The 24,381-nt window shown below is 37.4% G+C and overlaps 1 protein-coding gene across 1 annotated transcript in view; it reads right to left on the bottom strand.

Moving 5' to 3' along the window:
- Window positions 1-201: 201 nt before the first annotated feature.
- Window positions 202-24,381, bottom strand: part of THBS2 (thrombospondin 2) — a 31,994-nt gene continuing 7,814 nt past the window's right edge. The window contains exons 5-22 of the mRNA XM_008643310.2: window positions 24,126-24,319; window positions 23,197-23,337; window positions 22,853-22,949; window positions 21,962-22,132; window positions 20,958-21,134; window positions 20,044-20,217; window positions 19,474-19,601; window positions 19,216-19,368; window positions 17,947-18,165; window positions 14,779-14,886; window positions 12,840-12,999; window positions 11,270-11,388; window positions 10,607-10,841; window positions 7,547-7,774; window positions 6,823-7,094; window positions 5,731-5,828; window positions 3,406-3,545; window positions 202-2,715 (exon numbers count right to left, since the gene is read on the bottom strand). Of these exons, the coding sequence (XP_008641532.1) occupies window positions 2,708-2,715; window positions 3,406-3,545; window positions 5,731-5,828; window positions 6,823-7,094; window positions 7,547-7,774; window positions 10,607-10,841; window positions 11,270-11,388; window positions 12,840-12,999; window positions 14,779-14,886; window positions 17,947-18,165; window positions 19,216-19,368; window positions 19,474-19,601; window positions 20,044-20,217; window positions 20,958-21,134; window positions 21,962-22,132; window positions 22,853-22,949; window positions 23,197-23,337; window positions 24,126-24,319 (2,822 nt within the window). The 3' untranslated portion in view covers window positions 202-2,707. The remainder of the gene's footprint in view (window positions 2,716-3,405; window positions 3,546-5,730; window positions 5,829-6,822; window positions 7,095-7,546; window positions 7,775-10,606; window positions 10,842-11,269; window positions 11,389-12,839; window positions 13,000-14,778; window positions 14,887-17,946; window positions 18,166-19,215; window positions 19,369-19,473; window positions 19,602-20,043; window positions 20,218-20,957; window positions 21,135-21,961; window positions 22,133-22,852; window positions 22,950-23,196; window positions 23,338-24,125; window positions 24,320-24,381) is intronic.

Raw genomic sequence — 24,381 nt, 5'->3', positions numbered from 1 at the left:
ATTTTTCCTAATCCAATTCAAATTCCTCTCCCTGTCAGTAGTTTATACTCACAGGAAAGATGTCTCATGCTAAGAATTATTTTCTTGTATTTTATTCTGTTTGGTTTGTGATGATTCACTGGTTCCTGAAATTCTGCAGCAGGAAGGCGATCCCCACTGACACCAACGAATCCCAATGATTCAGATGGGACTCAGAGAAGCAGCAGTTGCAAAATAAGATATATTTGTTGAAACACATGGCCAAGAGACAATACAGAGAAGCAGGACCAAATTTCTCATTCACAACGCTATAAATAAAATTTGTGATTGTTTGCCAGATAAAGACTTCATGGGGAATGATGTCTTGTCAGAGATACTAGGAAACCTGCTGTTTACAACCTTAGAAGACAGTCAGTGATTTTTTAGCAAAGCAACAGACGTCCCGGTTTGCTTGAAATGAAGTGGTTTACAGCAAGACAAGAGGCTTAACTAAGGGCTTAGGGGAATGGAGTGTTTTCTTTAAAGAAAAACTTTAACTACAGAAAAGGTAAAGAGATTTTGGATTATAAAACCTTTTTACAGTTTATTTCCTATTATTAATTTCTTAAAATATATATATAAAAATGAGGATCTGACTAAATGAATCAGGACGTCAATTGATAAAGGTCCGTCCTTGTAAACAAATAAATAATTATTTACAATCTTTGGTAAAACAAAATGAAATTTCATCAATCTCACTCTCTCACACACACTTGCAAGGAAAAAAAAGAAAAAGAAATTTAAAAAAACCCATCATAAATAACTTACATAGAATAGGAAAATTATGATACAGTCCAAATATTAACATCTTCATCCCTAAGCTGATGTCTCTCTCTGACAAAAGAAAAAACCCTACACAGCCATTACTTATTACATTTAATGAAGTCATCCTCCTTTCTGCTTGGAACTTGGGGATGCCATTTGAAACACCAAAAGAAACTGAAATATTTAGAAACCTCATGAAGAGGATTTGTGAAAAAAAAAAATCCAAAGCAAAACAAAACCAGCAACAAAACAAAACAAACTTAAAATAATTTTTTAAAAAAGATTTGATAATATGAATACTATAAAATGTGCAATAAAGCCATCAACTGTTGATTCCTTTCTAATGAATATAGCAACAAAATCTATTTCAAGGGAGAAAAAGTTGATTCGACATTTAGCTCCCTGTGCCCCAAAAGAAGGCAGAGGTACTGTATTCTTCCATCAGGTATCCCATCTATGAATAAAATTACACCAGCGTGTGTTCTTTTTGTGAACAAAGCTCATACAATTTAAACAAAGCAAAAATGTTAAACATGTCTATACTATTGTTTATCTGAGTAACTGTTGTATCTGTTTAGAATAAACACTGGTACCCCTTCAGCATTATTTAAGAAGTTCTATATACAGCAGACATAGGTAACAATACAAAAATATTCAAATTAGGGTAACTGGATATATATTAAGGTTCCATTTGTAAATTCCTTATTATTATTCATTTAACTTCAAAGTATACATGACTATAATCCATGGAACTATACTTAAGTGTAGGCCATGCTTTGACAATATCTACATATTTTGATATGCTTTCAAAAATAGCTTTAAAATATTATTTGTGAATGTATTACTGATGCATTATATGCTTTAAAATCAATTATCAGAGAAGGTAGCTTAGTGTGATAATCACCATAAATACTACCAAAATATTTATAAATGGAACCTTAAACTCATATGTTACCGAATTAACTAATGACGGCGTTGCCACCTTTTCAAAAACCCACATCAGGATTCAGGATGTCAAAGTGCTTTTTGCAGCAGAGGTGGAAAAGTGGTTCAGGTTCATTTTGCTCCACATGATCATGGTATATTCTTTATTACAAGGCAATGCAGAATATGAAGAAAACAGGGCAACTGGAAATAATTTTTTGTAATCAGACAATAGTGATAGCTTCAGATGTTTAAATGAATCACTCTTCCCTTTCACATGAGAGTTTCTAGTTCAATTCTGTTTGGCCTGAATAAAGGTCCTACTAGAGAATGCTTTAGGTTGCAAATTTGACAGTTCTACCAATTATAAGTTTAAAGAGTGTTACCTTATCAACTAAGCACCTTTTTGAATCAAGAAATGTTTATAATTGATCTTTACTTTAATATCCAAAGTAATTTCACTGTTGGTGTGGTCCTCCATCACTTTGCTAAAATTAGACCCAGAAGCTTTGTTTACTGAAGTCCAGTCTTGATCAGAGCAAGGAAGTGTCAACCATACACCCAAAAAATTGAAACACATTTTTCCTCACTTAAACATAACGACTGATAATCATCATCCCCCCTCTTTTTCTCCATATATATAAATACATTAAGTAATTACATTTTTATATGTAAACGTCATTCTTTTAAAAAGACAAGTAAACAAACACATTTTGCTAAGTTTTCACTCTACAAAAGTGTTCTAATGTATCAATCTGCTTTTGCTTCAGTGGTGGGTCCGACGTTCACGTTTAGGTTTCATTAGTCCTGGCTGTGAGAAGGCACTTGGGTGGAAGGATGGCTGAAGCACTCCTGGCAGCTGGGAGGATCCTGGAGAGTAGAGCACGAGGACAGAGGGCAGGAGGCACACAAAAATAGAAACTTGGAGTACCAGGGTGTACTGAGGTGTCTGGGTTGCATAGCATCTACAGTACTTTGCTGGTAATGCAGCAACCGTTGCTCAAGCATCTGAAAGAAATGGGAGAAAATATCTTAATTGTGGTTGGAGTTTTTTGGTTAGGAAGTCAATCACATAAGAACTCCACCATGATACACTAAAGAGATACAGCACAATGCTTTCTGTTCTTCATTTTTCTACAAATGGGAGTACATTTATATAAAAACGCATATGCCTACATATACAAAGAGACAAGCACATGTATGTGCAGCTATGTATCTAAATGTAAATACAAAATCACATACAAGAAAACCTGGAAAAGCATTTTCTGTATTTCAAAACATTTCAGACAAGGCATTACAGGCAGACATGCTCATTAATGATATCTGCTTTCTTTTCCATGCCTCTCGAAAGAGGGGTGATCCAGAAGTATCCCTCTGCCTGCAGGACATACTGAAGTAGCCTACAGAGGACAGTGGATATACAGAGAGAATTCTAAGCAAGTCTCTCTCAGAAATTTCTACCTCATTTTTTACACATGGATAATATTAACCATCTGGAGTTTATTATTCAAATTGAGATTACTGTAGGAGCAAGGGGCATTCATGGCATTTCAACAGATCAATATGATGCAAACAAATAAATGCTATGATATTACATATTGCTTTTCATTTAGAGGATACTTTTCATTTAAACACTTTGTGATTGCTCCACAAGTTATCAAAGGCTTCAGTGTTTTCTAGAAATTTTCTGTAACTAACCTCTGCATTCATATTTGAGGTCAGAGAAATAGACCATCTCTTGAGAGAAGACAAAAAGACCTAATCGTCCACCAGCAAAAGTTGTATCATAGATTGGTCCAGAATCCACCATTACTTGTTTCCCTTCATAAACCAGAACTCTGTAAAGAAGAACACAAATTAAACAAGGAGGATAATACAGTGTCCAGTGTAAGAGCTGGTAACAGTCTCTAAAAACTGGAACAGAATTAATTTTAACAAGGCACCAGAAAACCCAACCTCATTGTAGGGATCACTTCTCATCCCTATCTCACACCCACCTGGCTGGCAGCCATAACACATTAATCAGAAGCAGTGGGGCTGCTCCTTAAGTGATTTTATGCACACCATCTGCAAAAGATTTCCCAGTTCTTTATTTAGAACAGTCATGTCTCCTGGAATGAACTATGTCATGTACTAGCATTCACTGATAAGCCCCTGTCCCAGTGAACTCAGGGGTTAGCACACGACCTTGTCACATCACTGAGAAAAGCTGTCTTTGCAGCTGTGTGAACAGCTGATTTATTTATCTTTAGGTGCAAGGGCCAACATCAGAAATTGGAAGAACCATCCCTTCAGAGTCAAACAAAACATTAATTGGAGACATGCTGAATCTCAATTTCAGACATTTTAAGAGCTTAATGAAAGCTGGAAGGATTTGAACACAAACAGCTAGACTAATAATAAATTGGAAAGGGAGAACTTGGATTTTTTGGTTTTTGGAGGTTTGTTTAGTATTTCAGGCATCCACCCTGGAGACAAAAGACCTCAAAAGACAGCACTTCATATTCTTTCTTTATCAGAAAGACTGCATTTCCTCAAACTTGGATCCTCCACTTCTCCTGGAAGACCTTGAGATAGTCAACATTTTTAGGCTCTCAGTCTCCTGGGCCAAATGAGAAATTACTCTATAGTTTGTTAATTAGGCTAGTCTCTGGAGGCAGGGATTAGTGTCCTGCTCAACTGACAATACATTGGCTATACACAGCAATACAGATGGCTTCACATGAGAATGAAAACACTTGAGCAGCTTCCTAGAAGTGTTTTATTTCCTGAAAAGTGCACAAAGTATGAAACTGCTCCCTGAAATCAGTATTTAATGGATGGCGAAAAGAACAGCAAAAAAAAAGACAGATTTTCATGTTCATATAACCCTATTTAATATAATTCTCAAAATATCAAGAACCCAAAACATATGGGAAGAGTTTAATAGTTCATTCATCCCACCAAAAAAAACTACATAGCTCTGATCATGTTCATATGGAATTGATATTTCTGTACAAATAGAATTGTTTCATGATTACATGAGCAAAATAATTAATTTATTTTCTCTCAGAACACCCTAAAGTATGAAGGAATTTAATGCCCCAAACCACAGAATTTGTCATGCTAGATTAATCTAATGTGATACCGGTGGTAACATCTTTTGTCTGACCCTATGTAGATTCTGTAAAGGAAGTTAAAGGTAACAGCAACATGAATGAAAAAAATAAAGTTTCCTGTTGGCCTGTATCAGTCAATGCTTTGCACTGCAATATACCAATCCATAAAGAAACTCCTCTCTTTCCAAGAAACAGGTAACAGTATATCCTAATTTGTCTACACTTTGTCTTTCACAGACAAATGAAAATCCCCTGCACATAAGCACAAACAAGACTTTTAGAGGTAATGTCTGACTCTACCCCATGAAAAATATCCTTTACAGTTCCAGTAGTTAGTAGAAGATAAAACCGACGTGGGCAGTTAATGCTCAGTCTTTGGAACATCAGCTAAACATCTGGGCTCTACAGAAAGTCATATGCCACAGCTCCTTGTGTGCATTACAGATGTGCTCACGGCCACTTCTGCAGTGTCTTGTATAAGCCACTACGGGAGACAGGATGCTGAAGTAGACAGGACCTTGGCCTACTTCCCTGAGGCAATGCTCATGTTTCTAATTAATTTCATTCATTGAAATTCCACAGGCTGGGGAGCAATCTCATGTTCTAATCTTGCTTTGAGTTTTGCTCAGGAATTTTTTGGTCTTTTTACAGAAAAGCTATTGAGAAAGAATTCTATTTTTTTTTTCTTTAATTTAAGGGTATTTAGCTGATGTAAATATTGAATCATCCAGACTAAATTAAATACATCTGAAAAGGAAAATAACTTATTCTGAAGATAACAAAATGTTCCCAAAATATTGGACAAACTGTCACACAAGTAACATAATTATCAGAAACAACAATGAAACTGATAACATAGCTTTTAAATCAACAGAGACAGAACTATTGCTACTAGAAAATGTAGAGGTACAGAAATATCTCTTACTTTATTAATCCTGTTTTAGGCCTATGAATCAAATGCCACCTGTAAGCAGTATAATCTTTCCAGCCAATGTTCTTGGGATCATGCCACAAAGTACGCACCTACAGTAGGAATACAAATGCCTTATTAGAAACACACCATTCTCCAGTAAGTCTACCATAGTAACTGCACATACAGCCAAAGCTTATTTTCTGCAGAGCATGAAACTGAAAATAGTTTAACATTTGACTGTATGATCAAAAGGCTTCTTTTATGGGGTGAGAGTAATGGAAGTTTCTGTCTTAAACTGTTGATCAGTTATTCATCTGCAGTTTCATAGCTAGAGTCACTGAAAACCATTACAGCATCGAACCTTGACTTCCCTCATGAAGTCACAGAATCAGCCGAATTGGAAGACACCCACAAGGCTCATCAAGTCCAACTCCTGGCCATGCAAAGGACCATCCCCAAGAGTCACATCATGTGCCTGAGAATACTGTCCAAATGCTTCTGGAACTCTTCAGGTTTGCACATACACACACCCATGCTGACAGCGTTGATGCTGCACGAGTGCCTCCAGTGAGGGAGAGGGACTGCAGCTTGCACAGATGTTACTGCCTGTGGTTGCTCCTTGAAAATTCTCACTCAGTAACAGTCCTATCAATTCCTATCCACATCTGAAGCCCTACTAGACCTAATTTCCAAAATGCACAAGTTCCTTCCATGGTTGGACCCTATTTGGAACAGCAGCAGTTTTTCTCTCTTTTCTTTCATTTCTTCTCTCTTTTTCTGTCACTGGTTACTGTACTCTAAACCATGTATAATTCAAACAAGCTGGAACACCAAAGAAGTAAGTGCCAGTACAAAACAAAGGATTTGTGTATAACTGAGACCTCTCACTCCTTCTCCTTTTGATCACACCTCCTCTTCCCTTTTACACATGTGATTTTCTTTGAAACACAATGCGAATGTTATTATTGACACTACTAACAAGGGAATTGAAGAAAAACTGATAAACCTCTGCAAAAACTGAGATGTGAAAGTCTTTTTGAGACATGTCCCTTATTTTTAAAATATTAGTCATGCACTGTTGGCCTGAAGTTTTACATCTCTCACCTGTCCAGGGGTGTTTCCTGTGTGCCAGAGAGCATTTCGTAAGTGTTCACCAGTACCAGTTGTTGAATTCACTACTTTGAGTGACACACCAGAATAGCCATAAGCCCTGGTGGGTTTGTCCTCCCAATAGGTCTGTGTGACCTGCTTCCACATGAGAACGTAAAACCGACTGCTGGACTGGTAGCCAAACACAAAGCCGGCATAGTCATCGTCACGGTCTGTGTTAACATAGAATGTCCCACTGAAGTCAACAGAGCTGAACTCATCATAGCCTGGGAGATGACAAAAGAGACAAAACATTGGCTTACAATGCTGGGTCCAGCTGCATACACCCAAGAGTCCCAGCTACATACTAAATTTTGGCAGGAGTCATAAGTGGTCTTTCTCAGTTTTCTTACCTGTAGAAGAGGAGGTAATTACACTTGCCTGCATGGACACTTCTGGAGAGAAATAAGTTGCTTACAAGGTGCATTGAATACAGCAGGCACTAATATAAATTTTTTCAGTTGTGTATTTTATGTATGCTAGAGTCAGTGATGAGATGAATGGACAAAAAATGCAGGCAGCATTGAGCTGTTTTTACTTTGGGCATATACACTGTCTCCGTGGTTAGTCCAAAGTTTGCAGCACCAAAAATGTGCATTTCTCTTTCTTTATTTCCCTTTCCTTATCACAGAATCACTAATTACTTTTCCAAAGATGATGACTTACATCTGATACTCACCTACAGCTATTCCAGGATCCGAGTTGGCAGTCTGAACCAGTTCCTTGCCTTGGTGGCGAATAACCCAGTTGGGATCAATCTGAGCTGTTCCCTTGGGGTCCAGAGGGACCATCTGGAACTTTCTGAAATCAGTTTCACTGATGGCATTGTTTTCAGGGCACACATCATAAATATCTGGAACATTGTCATTGTCAAAGTCATCTTTGCAAATATCACCTCTTCCATCACCTGTAAGCAATGTGAATAAGCAAAGGCAATTGTTAGCAATTTATCCAGCCCCAGTCTATACACCACTTTGGAATCAGGGTGGGAAAAGTTGGAAGTTTGCTATGTCGATGTAATTCACTAATGCTTGCATTACTTTTTCCGTTTGATTTGTTCCAGATGTGGATACAACACCACATTTTAATATGTGCTGTGCAAATCAATTCAAACAATAGCATTAAAATCTTAATCCTCCACACATTACTAAATCTTTATACATTGTTGATCATATTAGACTTTACTACAGACTCTTATTACTTAAGATTCTTTCTGCAACAATCCATCTGAGATGCTTCAGATTGCAGATGTGTCACCTCTATGTCAAAAGAAAGGGAAGAGAGTGTTGCAGTAAAATATGCATACATGCTTAGCCACTCTTTCACTTGTAAGTAGAACAATTTGACTCAATAAAAACATAGTTCTTCAGAAAAGTGCATGAGAAAAGAAGGCAGTGCTGTATTCAACAGGACTAGCCTCAGAGGAATGAAAAAGTAAAGTTTTGTTGTATGAACAACAGTAAGTTTTTTAGATAACAAAAAAATACAGCTTATCTACAGTTGTGCTTCTGCTCAACTACTTTTACACTCAATATTTTTAAAAAACTAAAATTATTTCCTTTCTTAGTTTCCCCTTAATATTAATGGAAACCAGGAGATGGGATGTGCCTCCAAGAGCAAGAAGTGAAAGAAGGTATCTATAAAAAATCTCATTGCCAATGGCTCTATTATTCCATTGCATACAATAGCACAAACACCTGAAAATAATGTAGAAAAGCTAAGCTAGACAAGTATAGAAACGAATTCCCAGATGGCTCCAACTTTTACAACAGAAACCACTGGGTATTACATTGGGTACCAACGCAAAACCAGTGCTGCCTACTAATTTGTTCCTATCCTCACATAGCAGAGCATCTGCTATTTTTTTTTTTTTTTCCCAGTGTTTATGACTGCCCTAAGAACATGGGAATTAACAACTTGGGAAATAGCAACGACCCAGCTCATTCAATACTGACCTACTACTAGATGTTTCACAGAAAAATAGAAAGCTACCTTACCGTGACTGACCACACAGCATTACCCAAGTATGGAGCTTCCAGAGAGAAGGCAGAATGAGTTTTAGGCAACAGTCAAAAAGAAAAGAGTAATTAGAGAAAACTGAAACATCTAGTATCTCAGGGCTCTCTGCAGCTCAGATACGTGGTAAAATGGTCCCATTTTCCACCCTGGATATCTGCCATAGAGAACTCCAAATTCTGACCAGCTGTGTGCTCCTCCACCTGTTTGTCTTAGCACTTATTGGAGAGAAGAGAGTGAATTTCCTATTTTGTTTCCTTTGCCAAATCAAAGAGATAATTCACAAAAGAATCTAAGTATTCACTGAAAGTCCAGCTGATGTTCATTTGGTAGTGAGTTGCTGCTGACAACATTCATTCCTTGTCAAGGAAAGTTAGAAAGTGTTTGTTTATCCAGTCACATCCAACAGCTCTCTCCAGGGCCTCATCTTTATATGCTAAAACTCACATCTTCAAGAGCATGGGAACAATTTTTGGCTTTATTTACCCCTTTTCCAAGATTTCTGTTGGACCTGCTGCTAATGACAGTGATGAGCTGGCTAAACTGATGAAATATATGTTTTTTGTGAATCATTAATCCATACATAAATGTAGTTTCCCTTACAAGATCCAGGTAATGGATGACTCAGCTTGGGGTCACCCTTATTCTGGATTTATGAAATTAAGGGGCTATTCCAGAGACTGGCAAGTACAAAAATATTCTGGACACATATTATAGGACTGAAAGGTTATACAAATTAAGAGCTACTACTGACTACCAACCAGAAACTTCCTACTGACAGCAGTTGTCTTAACAGGAAATTAGACAAGTTTCAGCATTTCATCTTTCTAAATGTACATAAAAACATATTGTGTAGGTAATAAATTTCAATTTCTACAGCACAGCCATGGAACGGCTCCATCAAGTTGTATAACTTGGAACAGAAATTGCTTACCTGTATTTATTGCAAGGGTCATTATTGTAAACGTATTTGGTGGTTGTCAAAGGATCATAAACATTTTCAATATTAGAATAATTGTGAAACTAACACTGTTTCATTATTTAAATAATGCCAAGCATGGAGAAGGACTTTTTGAGGTGACCAGCAACATTTTACCAAAAAACTGGAAAAAAGAGCAATTACATATCCATTTTTTAAACTGTGACATGTATATCACCAAGACATATTTAAAGCAGCCTATAAAGAAAATTTGAGAAAAGCTGCTCAGAAGTCAATTTTTAAAAAATAATTAAAAATTAACAATACTTTTAGACTTTAAAAATCCTGGAAAATAGTCTGTTTTTCAAAATAGAGCAGTAAACCATATTTTCTCCATTTTAATTTTCAGATGGTAACTTGTTTTGAAACAGCTCCCTTTCCATTTTTTAAGACATTTGAAATTCAAGCTATTTGAAATATTTTCCAAGATTTTTAGTATTTCAATTAAATGTGAAAATAATATTTTTTAAAAAATTGATTTTTTGGGTGGGGTTTTTTTTTTTAATTTGTTAAAGGTTTTCTTCTATAATTAAGTACATGGATGTTTGAGCTCCTGTCAAAGATGCTTCCTAATGCTCTAACCCTGGATGAAACTGGCCAGTTCAGCTCCATTGAATTCCACGGTGTCTCAAATATCAAAAGCAGCTCAGTTTGATGTGAAGTCTCTCTTCACTAGATGTTAATACTCCAAGATGAAAAGCAGATACTAAGAACTAAATGAAATTCATATGACCTTGTTCTTACCATCTGAGTCCTCCTGCTCAGGGTTGTATCTGAGGCGACAGTTGTCCCTGTCATCTGGGACACCATCATTGTCATCGTCAGAATCACAGGCATCTCCTTTACCATCCTGATCGTGGTCAGCCTGGTTAGCGTTGGGGATGTAAGGGCAATTATCCTGGTTGTTCTGGTGGCCATCTTCATCTATGTCCTCATTATTGTCACACTGGTCACCAACAAGGTCATTATCTGCATCAGTCTACCCCAAAAAAAAGTTTACAGAATAATTTTATTATTTCCCTCAATGCAAAAGAACAGCCTGGAACTTAACTGCTCAGTGCTTCTCTTCAAGGGTTTCTGTAGTGACAAATGATACCACAATGACAACTGTGCTTAAAGCACACACATAACTTCAAGCTCATATGGCTACTTGTTCTTCTATCAGTGGGTAAGATTTGGTCCCCAAGATATTGCAGGGCAGGGCTTTATTTGCAGATGCATTAAAGGAGTCACCACTGTACTTCCCTTTCATCTGAGACAAAGAGATCTCACAACGTGAGATGTGAAAGTGAGCAATATAGATCCATCTCTTCAGCTGTCCAGTACAGGGACTGATAGCAATTCCTGTGTTCTTTTCTCTGCCCTTGTTCTGATGTTGCCATTAAGGAAACTGTTTTCATCACTTACCTGGTCTGGATTATGCATCAATGGACAATTATCACACTGATCACCAACTCCATCACCATCTGTATCACTCTGGTCTGTGTTGTAGACGTAAGGACAATTATCTCGTTCATTAAAAATGTCTGGGGGAAAAAACAACAAAATATTGAAAAAATCAAAATGATACAACATCCAACACAGACGGCCATAGACTGTAGGAGTCACCAGTAATGAAGCACGGCTCTTAAGGGGTTCATAAGCTTTTTGGCTGCTACAACATCATTGCTACAAAATGAAATAGTTAAGACTAATTGAAAGAAAAATTATGGCATCAATTCCATTTTTCTTGCTATGATAAAGTTTTCTGTGTCCATCTTTCTATAGAATTTTGCTACAATAAGGGCTGATCATGTCCAAAGAATTTAGTCATTTTTCACAGAACAACAGATAAAGGGGTAGAGTATTTTTCTTTTTAAATAATTTGGTTTGGATTTTCTTCCCCCACTCTAAGAAATGCCACAGAACACACAGCTATATCAGGTTCAAAATTCTGAAGTTTGGTAGAGAAACAACTGTATTAATATTCAGCTGCCTCAGCATTTAATAACTTAATTTTACCAGAACATGTGCATCATTAACTGTATAGCATGACAAATTTTCAAAAGAAACTGTACCTCCTCAGGAGACTTTACTATAAACCCAACAATTTACTTCAAAATTATAATAAGATGAAAAGAAGCAAACACATGTTGGCATATCTGTCTGGGAAAGATACAAGGATACAACCCTTTCCTATATTACACGGTCCCCGGATATTTGCATAATCTTTCAGCCAATAACATATGATTGGATTTTTCTTCAAATGCAGAACTAACATAAGTACTAATATGAACCTGATGATCAGAAGAAGGATGTGAGGACTTCAAAATGTTCAGAAGCTAAAGTCAGATAAGCATCCAAAAGTTTTAAACATTATTGAGGAAAATGCAAAGCTAGATTTATTCATCTTTTAGTATTTCTGGATCCTCACACATTTGAAATGCTGCAGGGATATGATTTTTGAACTATATTTAAGTGGTTTTCCCCCTTCTTAATTCTGACCAAATTAGGGTTATATAGGAATGTACTGGTAGACGAAATAAACATTTTTAACAATATTTTAAAACATACAAAAAAATGTGTATTTGGATTACTGTGAGCTTTGCATACATTCATGGAAAAGCAGATTACTTTACTATGGATATTGTCTTAGCTGCGTGAATGTTCTGATGTTCTTTTCCCTCCCTAAAAAGAAAGGTCAACACAAGTGTCATATTAGGCCCTGATTACTTTGGAATACAGATGAAGGAAACATTTTTCTTTTTTAAGTTTACACTGATAAAGACTCGCTGTGATTTATTTTTTAATAATATTAACTGTAGTCATTTAGGGACTGTATGGGCAACTATACTACACAGGACAGATAACTTCAGCCTTCTCTGTCTTTGAGCTGCTAGACCCAATTTTATTCCACATACAAAAGCAGGTAGCCCATCTTACTGGACATAAAGTGCACTTGTGGAACAGCACCTAATTCTCAAAAGTGAAATCATACCATCTCCATCAATGTCCACAGCACATGAGTCACCCTCCCCATTGTTGTCTGTGTCAATCTGAGCAGGGTTGTGCACATAGGGGCAATTATCACAGCGGTCACCAACTTCATCCTTGTCATAATCAAACTGACGAGGGTTGAACAGAAGAGGGCAATTGTCCTAGGAAAGAAAAAATAGAAGATTTCACAATATAAATCACAACTCATGAGAGCACACTATGAAGTGGTAACTCCTGTTCATCTTGGATAGAGTTCAAAAATCAAATATTAATCCATTATTTTTTCAATGGACAAGCTGTACCTATACTGAAGATCTTGGTGGTAACAGGATGGCATCTGGACAGCCTGGCTCAGTGTCTGTTTCGTACAAAACATGTGAATTGTGTTCCATATCTCACAAGGAGAGCAACAGGCATTTTAAACTGGATCTGTACTCAGATATATAAATAAAGGTGTATCACTGGTACATGTACTTTAGAAAAAAAAAAACAGAACATGTTGCAAAAACAGGCCAACTTCAGCTGCATTTTATAATTTTTGAAAAACAAAAAAAAACCAACTAGAATTGTTACTCTGACTTTTTTGGAACAGACTAATATCAGTATTTTCAAGTTTATATCACATATTTTGATTTTTCAATTTAAACAAGTATTGACTTTTTGTTGGTTGTGTTCTATTGAGCACAATAATAAAATGTAAAAAGTTTTTAAAAATGTTAAAATGAAATACTGTCATTTATCAAAAATATTTTTCCCTGAGACCATTCCTTTTAATGGACTTTTGAAACCTTCCTATCACTTGAATTTCAAAATCTGCCAGAAGAAGAATTCTCATGTTTCACACATTCCCAAATTACACATGGACTTTTGCACAGGCATGAGAAAGTACTTTGTGAAATGCAAAGAAGAAAGAAAGAAAACCAAAACAGTGGGTGTGAGGGCTACATCAGTGTCATGCAATCTGAAGGGAGACATAATGAAAAAATCTTTAAACTACTTTTTCTCTGCTAAAGAGAAAAAAACCAACATTTACCAGGAAATAATTTTTTAGCACAATATTTTAAATTCCCCAGAAATACGTTTCATATAATCAAGGGCAACATATAGAGGCCAGTCAAAATCTTATGCTGTTCATCAAATAACTTCTAGCTACAATTTTAAAAAATATACATACTAAATCATATTACTTTATCAAATGATTCTTTGAGGTTTTTTTTAAATTTTCCAAACAGACACCAAATGAACAAAGCTCTTACCCAGTTTTAACCATCTGAAGCTCTGGAGCATCTAGGTTCCCTCTGAAGGGAACAAAGAGGAAGAGTAAAATTCTAATACCAACTCATCCTAAACATGCTCAGAAAAGCCAGGGTGAAGCACACTCTGAAAGTGCCTCTGTCTTTCTGTTGAATGTACAAGGTAACAGTTTTAGACTGTCTATCTTTTAGGTTCTGCAGGTAAATGAATTTGTCTTCTGGGCAGATCTGAAGGAAAGTATGAACCAGGCTAGGTATTTTCCTCCCATCATTTCCCCTTGATACTGGCTGTGTTTATAGTTGTTTTAGAAACAGGTTACAATTAATGAAAATAACATCATATATGTAACATTTACCAGCTTTTCAAATACCATAGACTTGTCATTCTCCCATTACAATATAAAAAATCCAACACCACTTTCCATTAAACTGTTTTCATGTACATAATTGAACACAAAACTGATACAGAGAACATAGTTCCTAGGGTTCCCCGGGCTGCTTTGCTCTGCACAGTACTACTTTCCCTTGACTGAACACAGCTTTACTCTGCACTACCCATCATTCAGGGAAGGAAGTGCAGAATAACTCAGCTGAAGCTCTGAACGATAAAGTTTACATCTATTGTAATGTTTTTCCTTAAAACCAGATGTTTAGGTCAAGTGTACTGCAGACAGATACACCTCTTACTTTGTCATCTTCAACACCATCATTGTCATCGTCTTCATCACAGGCATCTCCTTTGCCATCTTTATCAAAGTCTTCTTGGCCAGAGTTAGGCAGAAGGGGGCAGTTATCCTAGTCAAAAGAAATAATCAATGCATTATGTTTACATTATGTCAGAGTAACTTGCCCGGGCAGAGGAGTAGATATGGTACACCAGAGAATATAAAATAAGAGCAATCAGCAAAGTACTTTTTAAAGTGCCTGTTTGTTTTCTGCCAAAGATAGGACTCATTTGCTGCTTTCATATTGTAAAGTAAAACACATCTGCAAATAATTCTATTTCCCAGCTGCTATTCAAGTGACTTTTCTAGTAAATTTTAGAGGAAACTATCAGAGAACAAACACACCACACACACAGACATGCATGCTTACATGAACTTTTAATAGACAATTCATGAGATATGTTTGAAGCTTATGTAAAAAATGGCCAGGTTTGGTTGCCAGAAAAATAAAGATACAAGCCAAGAGAAGGTCTTCAGAAACAGTTGTTCACATGGAAAGCCACTACACAGCAATGGAAAGTACTGCACATTAATGAAGGGGAACACTATAAGAAAATTTTGAAAAAAGTGTCTTTATACTGTTCTGCAAAACAGTACCTCTGCACTCCCATGTCTTTAAAAATAAAAGACAAATGGATCTCTTTATTTTGCATAACAGCTTTGTAAAGAATGATTATTTTAAATAAGCAATTCTTAAGTTACGCTGAAAAATAAGAAGTAAATTGCTTGCCAAACTTTTAACATGAGTTCTTAAAAATACTAAAACCAGCTAAAATGGATTGCAATTCTACCACTTGCTGTGAATAAATACATCTCTGAAAACACACTCTATTATTCTCATTTTTACTCACATTCCAGATCTACCTCACCCAAAACTGAATCTGTCAATAGAGTCCAGAAATATCTTTTTTGTAACACATACTCTAAAAAAGTAATATTATAGTTACGTTTTCAAACTCAGTGGTTCTAAAAGTACAGACAACTTAAGAAAATTGAAAATTTTGTGATAAGAATCAAACACCCAAAATTTTTACCAAATACCTGCGAAGAGTCTTGACTGTTGACCTCGACATTGGTTACCAGTGATACAAAAAAAATTTTGAAACAATGAAAGAAATTAGTCACAAGAGTAAGTTAATTTTCAATCATTATCAGCTCAAGAAAAGAAGCTTTTAAAAATCAAATTACTCAACTAGGATATTTTGTAAAGAATATAAGGGCCTGAAAATTTGTGGTATTTTTAATGGGTTTTTTTTGGTGGGTGGAGGGATCCCCTTAAATGAAGTACTTGCGCCTATTAGATCAACACATTACACAAAACATGAAACAATCTTTAGAAACAAGTTTTTCCTGAATGAGTTCAGCATGCTGTGTTTAATCAAAACTAGTGCTTTGTGTTACATCATGAGTAAACACGTTGGAAATTCTGATGACAGGAAGTGAAAGAAGGCTATAAGAACTGCAACAGCTGAGTTGGCTGAATCCACAATGAGCAGACATCAATTACCGTGAGGAAGACCTACATTTGAGGTCCAAATTTCCATCCATATCTGAAACTCTTCAGATAACAGAGCCCAGATTCACACAAGTAACTTATTCCCTCAAACAACCTGATTTCAAACTTTCCTCGCCTCTTGGTCTGTATTTGTTTTAACCACTATAGTAGTGGTTTGCATTTCTTTCCTCATTTTTTTAAGCAGAAGGTTTTGTGCTAGAACTTCAAGAATGTTTATAAGTAGATCACTTTAGCACGGAGAAGAAACAAAAATGTTTCAGGTCTGGGAAAAGAAGCCCTCAAAAACCTCAGAAGAGAAAGCTTGCCCTGAGAGCCATGACTGATCAGCAAAATACTTGAGCATCTGCCTAGTGAACATATACAGGTAATCCAGTGTTGTCAGTGGTCCCATAGGTAGGCGTTTAAAACTGAACACCTGCATATGTCTTCTCAGACAAAACTCCTCCATCCAAGTTGCTTAATTTGCTGTTGCAAACAGTGTATGCCCCTCTGTACTGTGGCTGTCATTCAACCACCAGCAAGGCCACCGCTCAGAACAAAGATCCAGGGAATTGCCTGTCAGGAAGTGCCTTTGTCCCTCAGCTGTTTGGGCCATTGTTAAACTGGTGGACCTGGAACAACTTTCAGCCTGGTTTCATACAGCAGTATAACTGCATCGGGATGAGACCTACAAGGAGGCTCACCATTTTTGAGCAATTCCCACTGGAAGGAACCTCAGGCCGTGAAACCAAGAAGGACTTACTGTGTGCTTCAGATGAGCACCAAACCAGGTCCCAGGGAACATACCATGGTGGACACACCCTACTGAAGCTACATGCCACCATTTTCAGGCTCCCTGATGCTGATTTTCTCATTGGTCTAGTAATCTTTCATTGTTCACTACAACATCCCAGCTGCACAGCAAGACTGGACAAGTCCCAGTTGCCAGGTGTAGAGCCAATGGTTGCAGGCAGGTCACGCTTGGAAGAGTGAGAGCTAGGACTTCACATCTCTGAAGGGTGAGAGAGGCTGAATCTCTCATCCTGTTCCTGTGAGCTTTTGCAATAAGGAGAACCCCTCTAATTATTCACATTCATTCCTCTCTTAGGCTCCTATTGCCAAAAATTATCTCAGGCTCTGAATCCAGTTTTCACAGCATGTGGTCTGTTTAACTCTTTGAAAGGAAGGAGTAGTTCAAGAGAGCTTTTAGAAGTGTAGCCCTTACATGGCTGTCAGTGTCTTTTTACAAGTCCTGCAGGTAGGATTTCACACTCACCTGGGCCCCCAAATCCCTGTTTGGTTCTCTCTAGCTGTGTGCTTCACACCCATGCTTTAGGTAATTCCTGCTCAGTGTGCTAACTCCATTCACAGGCATCCCAATCATCCAATTCTGCATAGGAAGAAATCCAAAGCAGAGGACTCTGGATTTAATTTTGAGAATCCCTTACAGTATTTTACCAGATTAAGTGAATACACATTCCACAGCATCTCCTAGAAAATGAGCATGCTGTAACAGTCAAAAGCTTACTGAAAGCAACTACCAGCATCAAGAATTAAAAGCGTTACTCACTACTACTTAGGAAAAAGAGAACATTTTGTTAATGCGTGGTATTTTTATCAACCTTTTTCACCCACCTTCACACAGTGGTATGTTGCATTAGCAGCACAGACCAAGTTGTTGTTAGGCCAGCCATCCAAATCTGAATCCTCACCACAGATGCGTCCATCACCAGCATACCCTGTCCTACATTCACATTTGTACATTGGATCACTGAAATGGCCCAGATAGATGCAGTCTGCAGACTTATGGCAGCTGTGTGTCTTGTCCTTGCATGGATTCTCAGGTTCACAGACCTATAAATGATGGAGCATATTCACTGAAACTTGATAATCACAGCCAGCTGTGTGTGCCTCAACTTTATCAAAATCAGACCCGTTATTTAGAAGTCTGAAGACAGGAACTTTGTTTTAATTGTGGTTAGTAAATCATACTGCTCTGTCAGTTCACAATTCCAACAAATATGTACAATGAAAGTAATTAAAAGAAACCACAGGAAAAATTGGACATCATTTAAAAAGTAATTAAAGTGGTTAACAATTTCAGCACTGTATCTGCCTTCTTCCAGATGTCATTAAACCCCAGAAACTAACTGCAACAGAAAGTAGATTTTACTGACCTCTTTTCTTTAGTGTTCTGCCTGACAGTATAAAAGGACTACCTTATTTTCTTAAATCAAAGAGACCCTAAAGAATTCTTGTGTTGACCTCATGTAGGTTTTTGTTACCCCTTGCTTATCACTATATTTTTCATTGCCAGTATTTGAGAATCTTACACAGATGGTTTACATGTAGAATTCAAAAGCTGAGCTAACCACAGATTGATTCAACAGCAACAAAGAGAAGGCATCCCATGACTTCCGCTTTAACATTTTTGTCTTGTCTAGAAAACTGTAGTCTTCAATCTCACTTCCACTTCCTGCTGTCCTTCACTGCTGATAAATTTTGGCCCAATGGAATTTAGGGACTGAGAACTTCAGATGTGTCTGATAACACTGACATTAACAGCGTTATATTTATGAAAAAAACAATCCTAATTCTTCAGTTTCCACTCTCCAGAATAGGTATGTAAACCTTGGAGAAAGGAGTGCAAAGCAGGGAAATGTTTGCTCCTGGAATTTTAGGCTCATTTGGTACAACTGTGCAGATGCCTAAAGAAAATCAAACCCTTAAAAAAGCCAATCCCAAATTCAGTGTTTTGTTACTCAAAACAAAAATACTCTGGAACACCAGTTATTTATTTCAGGCTATTTTTGTTTGATATCCAAGTTTATCACACGCCATCATTAAAAGATATTTCAAATGAGAATTACTCAAAGCCATCAAATTCCCTTCAACTTCACTTACTTGCTTCTCTGTCTTGGCAACTTCCAGCCCTACTCCATAGGGCTGACTTCCTTTATAGCGTGGAGGACACGGCAAGCAGTGGAAACCCGGGTTTGTGTTCACACAGCGATGGACCTGATTCACTTTAAAGCAAACATCTGACACAGCTATACACTGCAGGTAAAGAAAGAAAGAAGGAAAAAATTAGATGGCTGTGTAATTCCCAAATATTAATTTTTCATGGTGATTGCCTGGTGTTAATGGAAACAAAGTCAATACCTCATCAAGATCCTCACAGACGGTACCATTGCCAAGGTATCCTGCTGGGCATGCCCCACATGACCAAGACCCATCTGGATAACTGTTGCATTCTGCTCCAGGAAAGCAAGGATTTGACAAACACCCATCTGGCAAATACAAACAAAACTGTAAATTAAGTAAGGAGGATAAAAGGCATGTAAAACTTCATTTAAGAAACAGGTATTCTCTGATCATTAGCTTAAACCACACTTGATGCAACAGATTCTTATAAAACCCCTAAAATTAGAGTTATTAAGTGCATTTAAGACTAAGTACTATTGATTTAATATGAAAAGATTATGGATTGCTACATCTGCTTGAATACATTACATCATGTTGAATCCCTATTTAAGAAAGGTATACTTGTTCAAGAAGTCATTATTGAGAATATATATAAAATCCCACAAAACAGTACTCAAAATAGTTAAATGTCCTCTCCAGAAACAAAGGTATAGTTAGCAGACTCCTGTAGTGTCACTTCATAAATTACCCATTAAAAAGATAACAGCAACAATAATTGCTCAGACTGAATAAAGAATGAATACCAACCAATTGGGCAATCCTTCTTATTGCACATATCATGCTGCTTAGTATCTCCCACGCATGGCTTTCCTCCATACTGTGGCTCTGGACTGTTACAGAGGCGAGACCGCTCACGAATTCCTCCTCCACAGGTAACAGTGCAGGCAGACCACGGAGACCAAGGACCCCACTGGCCGTTCACTAAGATATGCAGAAAAGAAGAGCATCACAGGCAATAAAGTGGGGACATCTGGTGCCAATGACAACAACCCTTCATCAGATCCCTGGCTAGAGACAGTTTCTCGCTACGTACATAGAAAGATGTTGGCAGATGTTTGCACTGAGATAGCAGTATTTCAGAAACAAACAAATGAAAAATACCCAACTGCTTCATAGGCATTTTTTGGCCAATAATTCAAAACAGCATGCCATGCCAACTGGATATGCAAAGAGAAAAAAGGGAGGAAAAATTATATGAAAGGGAAGTGAAAGTGTGTGGAATGAAAGGTCTCTAAAAATGGCTTAAAAATGTAGATGAATAAGAAAGAATTATAATAAAAATTGTGTTGAATGTATAAAAAATGCATGCACAATTTCAAAGAAATCTGACTATTGGGGGATTCTATGTGTATTCTGAACAAGTACAGAGACAGCTTCCTTTTAGAAAGGAAGTGTTTATTTTTGATATGCAGAGATATATCACTAAAATGGAAATTTCTCTAACTCTTAATATTTAAAGCCAAATTATAACTTGGAAGGTTTACAGAACCTCTGACTGCATTGTTGTCCTCATTTTCAAAGCATCCTTGTGTGTTATTTCACTCGCAAGATAGAATTATATTTTCCGTCATAGAAATTCACTGTCATTTAGATCTGAATAAAGAGAAGGAATTCAGCTGGAATATTATTGTGTTACTTTTGATTCAAGACCACAGACATACCTGGACATGGAGCCTTCTCACACTTCTCCGTTTCACGCCCATTTCCCACACAGTTTTTCCCACCCATCTGGGGAATAGGAGAATTGCAGAGGCGGATGCGGGTGATATTTCCTACACCACAGGTTACTGAACAGGAAGACCAGGGAGACCAATGACTCCAGCCACCATCTTGACGTACTGCCAAAGAAAAGAGCAAAACTCAAGCAAACAGCCCACCTTGAGCACTAATACAAACTCACTTGAGAAGTTAGCCTTCTAATGAGCCTCTCACCACATCTGATGAATGTCCCATCTCTTTCCCACCATTTCACTTACAAAGCCCAGCATGCCAGCTCAGGTACTCAAGAACAGCTTTCTTAGGAATTTCAGTAACCAGTGTATTACTAACAATTATTTTATACATTTTACTTAAAAATAAACATTTCCAGTGAAACAAACACTTGTTCAAAATGCACATTTGGACATCTAGCAGTCTCAGCTGCTAGATACTGCCTTACATACTATATTAGCCCGGATATCGCAGGTACCTGCAATAGTATTAATTACACTTCTGGAATAGCATCCTCTTAAGTGCCTTAAATATAAAAGCAGTTTGATATTTTGCAAAAATCTTCCATGATTATTGTATTCCTAAACACAACTAAGTTAATGGAATGGTCCAACAATCAATGAATGGCAGATGTAAACACAGCCCCGTATATCATCGTTACGAACTGAGGGTCGTCTCCAAACTGAGTTCAAACAAAAGACTCCAGTTCATAATGTTAAAAAAAGGATCACTCATCAGCTTTTTTTTTAACATAGCTGAGCCCAAAATGTACATACCTATTAAATTGTCAGGAAAGGGAGGAATATTCGAAAGGGGAAAAATGACAACGAATCTAATGACAGCTACTTTAATTGTGCATATAGGATTTCTCAAGTACATACTATCCTGACTTAGCTTGGTTTTGCTTTGAGATGTCCAAAGAAGCTTTTAAAAAAGAAGAAATTTTATTACTTACTGCGATGGTCACATTTCTTAAAGCTGCACATCCTTGTTTGGATGTGTGGGCCTGTGCAAGCACTCCTGGTGACATCACACGACCTTCCTCGCATCTGAGTCCCAGAGCCACAGGTAACTGAGCACTTTGTCCAGTCTGACCATGGTGACCAGCCCTCCTCACTGTCATCAGCTGCGGAGCAAAAGGCAAGAAAAAGTGCTTAGTTTTCAAAGTTGCTCTATTATCCTATTTAGAAGATACTCACTTCTTTTTCTCTGTAGAATATGTACTTTAACATTTAGATCTCTCCTAATTTTGCTTTCCCAAGCTGCTGCTGAAGTAAGGGAATTATGGTGTAATATAATGAGAGGTTAGTTCAGGTAAGAATCCTGGATCTTCATGAACTTGTGTGCAGTGTGTTTGCATGAAGCACTGATCTTTGGAGGAAGAACATCTTATCTCTAGAATGGACCAAGCCCAAAACTGAGTCCAAATGGCCCTTGCCTTCAGAATATAGGTCAGTAGGATGAGATGTGGCCCCACCTTTAAAAGCTACATAATGGTGAACATGATCAAGAGCACATTGTAAGAATATGCCCTATGCTTTGAATGGGCAAAAAAAGTGAAACATGACTGGCGCGAAGCATGCTTTCAACAGTTTATGCCCAAGGTAGCTAGGCAGGTTATCATGTTAATTCTAAGCAACCAATATAATCAATGAGGACAGACCAAGTCCTTCAGGGGGTAACTTCAGGCACCCAAGTTACTTCATATGATCTTTGTACACATAAAAGTTTTATATTTGATCTTACCCGCCTTGACATCTTGCTTGTTTTGAGCTTTCAAAAACACTAGTAGTGATTTTAAATAATGCCAAAGACTATCTGTCTTTCTCCTCAGCTAAATACTCACAGTGAGAGCAGACTGGACAGCATTCACCTTCAACAAAAGCTGGATCAGCACAGGAGACTGCTGGGCAGGTGATCTGATTGCACACAATTTTGGAATCCTAAAGGCAAAGAAATCAACTTACTGATTTATGCTCACAGACAGAGGTAAATGAAGGTGGGCATCTGGAGAAGTTTCATGTGTGGAAATGTTTTGATTTGATCTAACTACCCTGGACATGGGGACTACTTTTTATAAATGTCATGAAGTTCAGCCAAACTCTAAGTAAATACGACCTGACCTGGACAGATGAGCTGGATTAAACCCACTGTCCATTTCTGCAGAGAAGAAGGTTTCCAAAACCTTACCTGGCAAACGCACTTGGTGCAGCTATCTACAATCCAGCTTTCATTATCTGCGAATACACGGCCATCCTGCCAGCAAACTGGTTGGCTCTTCAGTGTTTTGTTAGGCCCAATCAGTTCCCACATAATTTGGTTCTCTTCAGACTAGAAGACAGAGTTAATGAAAACAAGTTGTGTATTTCATAAGCAAACTGTTTTAAATAGACAAAATTGAGACACCACTGGACTTAATTCTTCCATTAAAAAAAGTATTTTTACATATTTATGTAGATAAGGAAGATGATCTCAAGTATTGTAGTCCTGCATAGCAATTCTTCTAGCAATGGTAAAAAACAGTCACACGATACTAAGGGAAATCTCTTCTTAGTCGTTTTGCTTTCCTCTAGTACAGCTCATCTTTAGATGAGAAGATTTTAATCCTGAGACATATGGCATAGCAATAAAATTCCTTCCGAAATAATTAGCTGATTCAGAATAAGAAGAGGGGCAGACTTCAGCAAAACATCACCATCATACTTCAACTATGAAAATCCCATACATTTACTTACAGTTTAGGTACCCCATGTAGCCACTTACTGATGCATTCATAAATGTTGCAAACATGGTAACAAGGCTTTAACAGTATGCAGGCAAGGTTGGGATTGATGGCTTTCAATTTCCAAACTTTAGGAGGATTTCCCCTGTGTATGAGTGCATGTGTGTGTGCTCTTTTAAACCCAGTCTGTGAAAACCAAGTCTTGATGAAAGTGTTATACTCGAGAAATACCAAACTAGTCACAATGAAAAGAGGGCATCTTCACATTATGTAGATATACTAACAAGTGTTCATATGTAATACAGAAATCTCTATTTACTGCCCGGGCACAAAATAAGTAAGGAAAGAGCACTGCACAGCAGACCTCTGTCAGTTCTCCAGATTTACAGGTACCTACCACTTTTTGGAGGTTATCAGCCAAGTTGTTCACCACGATGCGCAGGCCGGTGAGCTCTGTGAACATTGATCCCAGCTCTTCACATGAGCGGTCACAGAATTCGGCCTTCTCCGGTTTCTCACCCACATACTCGGTTGTGACAGCAGGGCTCAAATGAAGGATCTCAGTGCTCTCGTTGATGGTGTTCACTTCAGCTGGTAGCAAAAGAATGAAAGAGAAGAGAAGCATATACAAAGCTCTTCCACAGATTACAGAT

Source organism: Corvus brachyrhynchos, unplaced genomic scaffold, assembly GCF_000691975.1.
Source record: "Corvus brachyrhynchos isolate BGI_N302 unplaced genomic scaffold, ASM69197v1 scaffold70, whole genome shotgun sequence".
Classification (NCBI taxonomy): Eukaryota; Metazoa; Chordata; class Aves; order Passeriformes; family Corvidae; genus Corvus; species Corvus brachyrhynchos.
The sequence above is the reverse complement of the archived record's forward strand: the minus strand, read 5'-3'. Positions and strand labels throughout refer to the sequence as shown.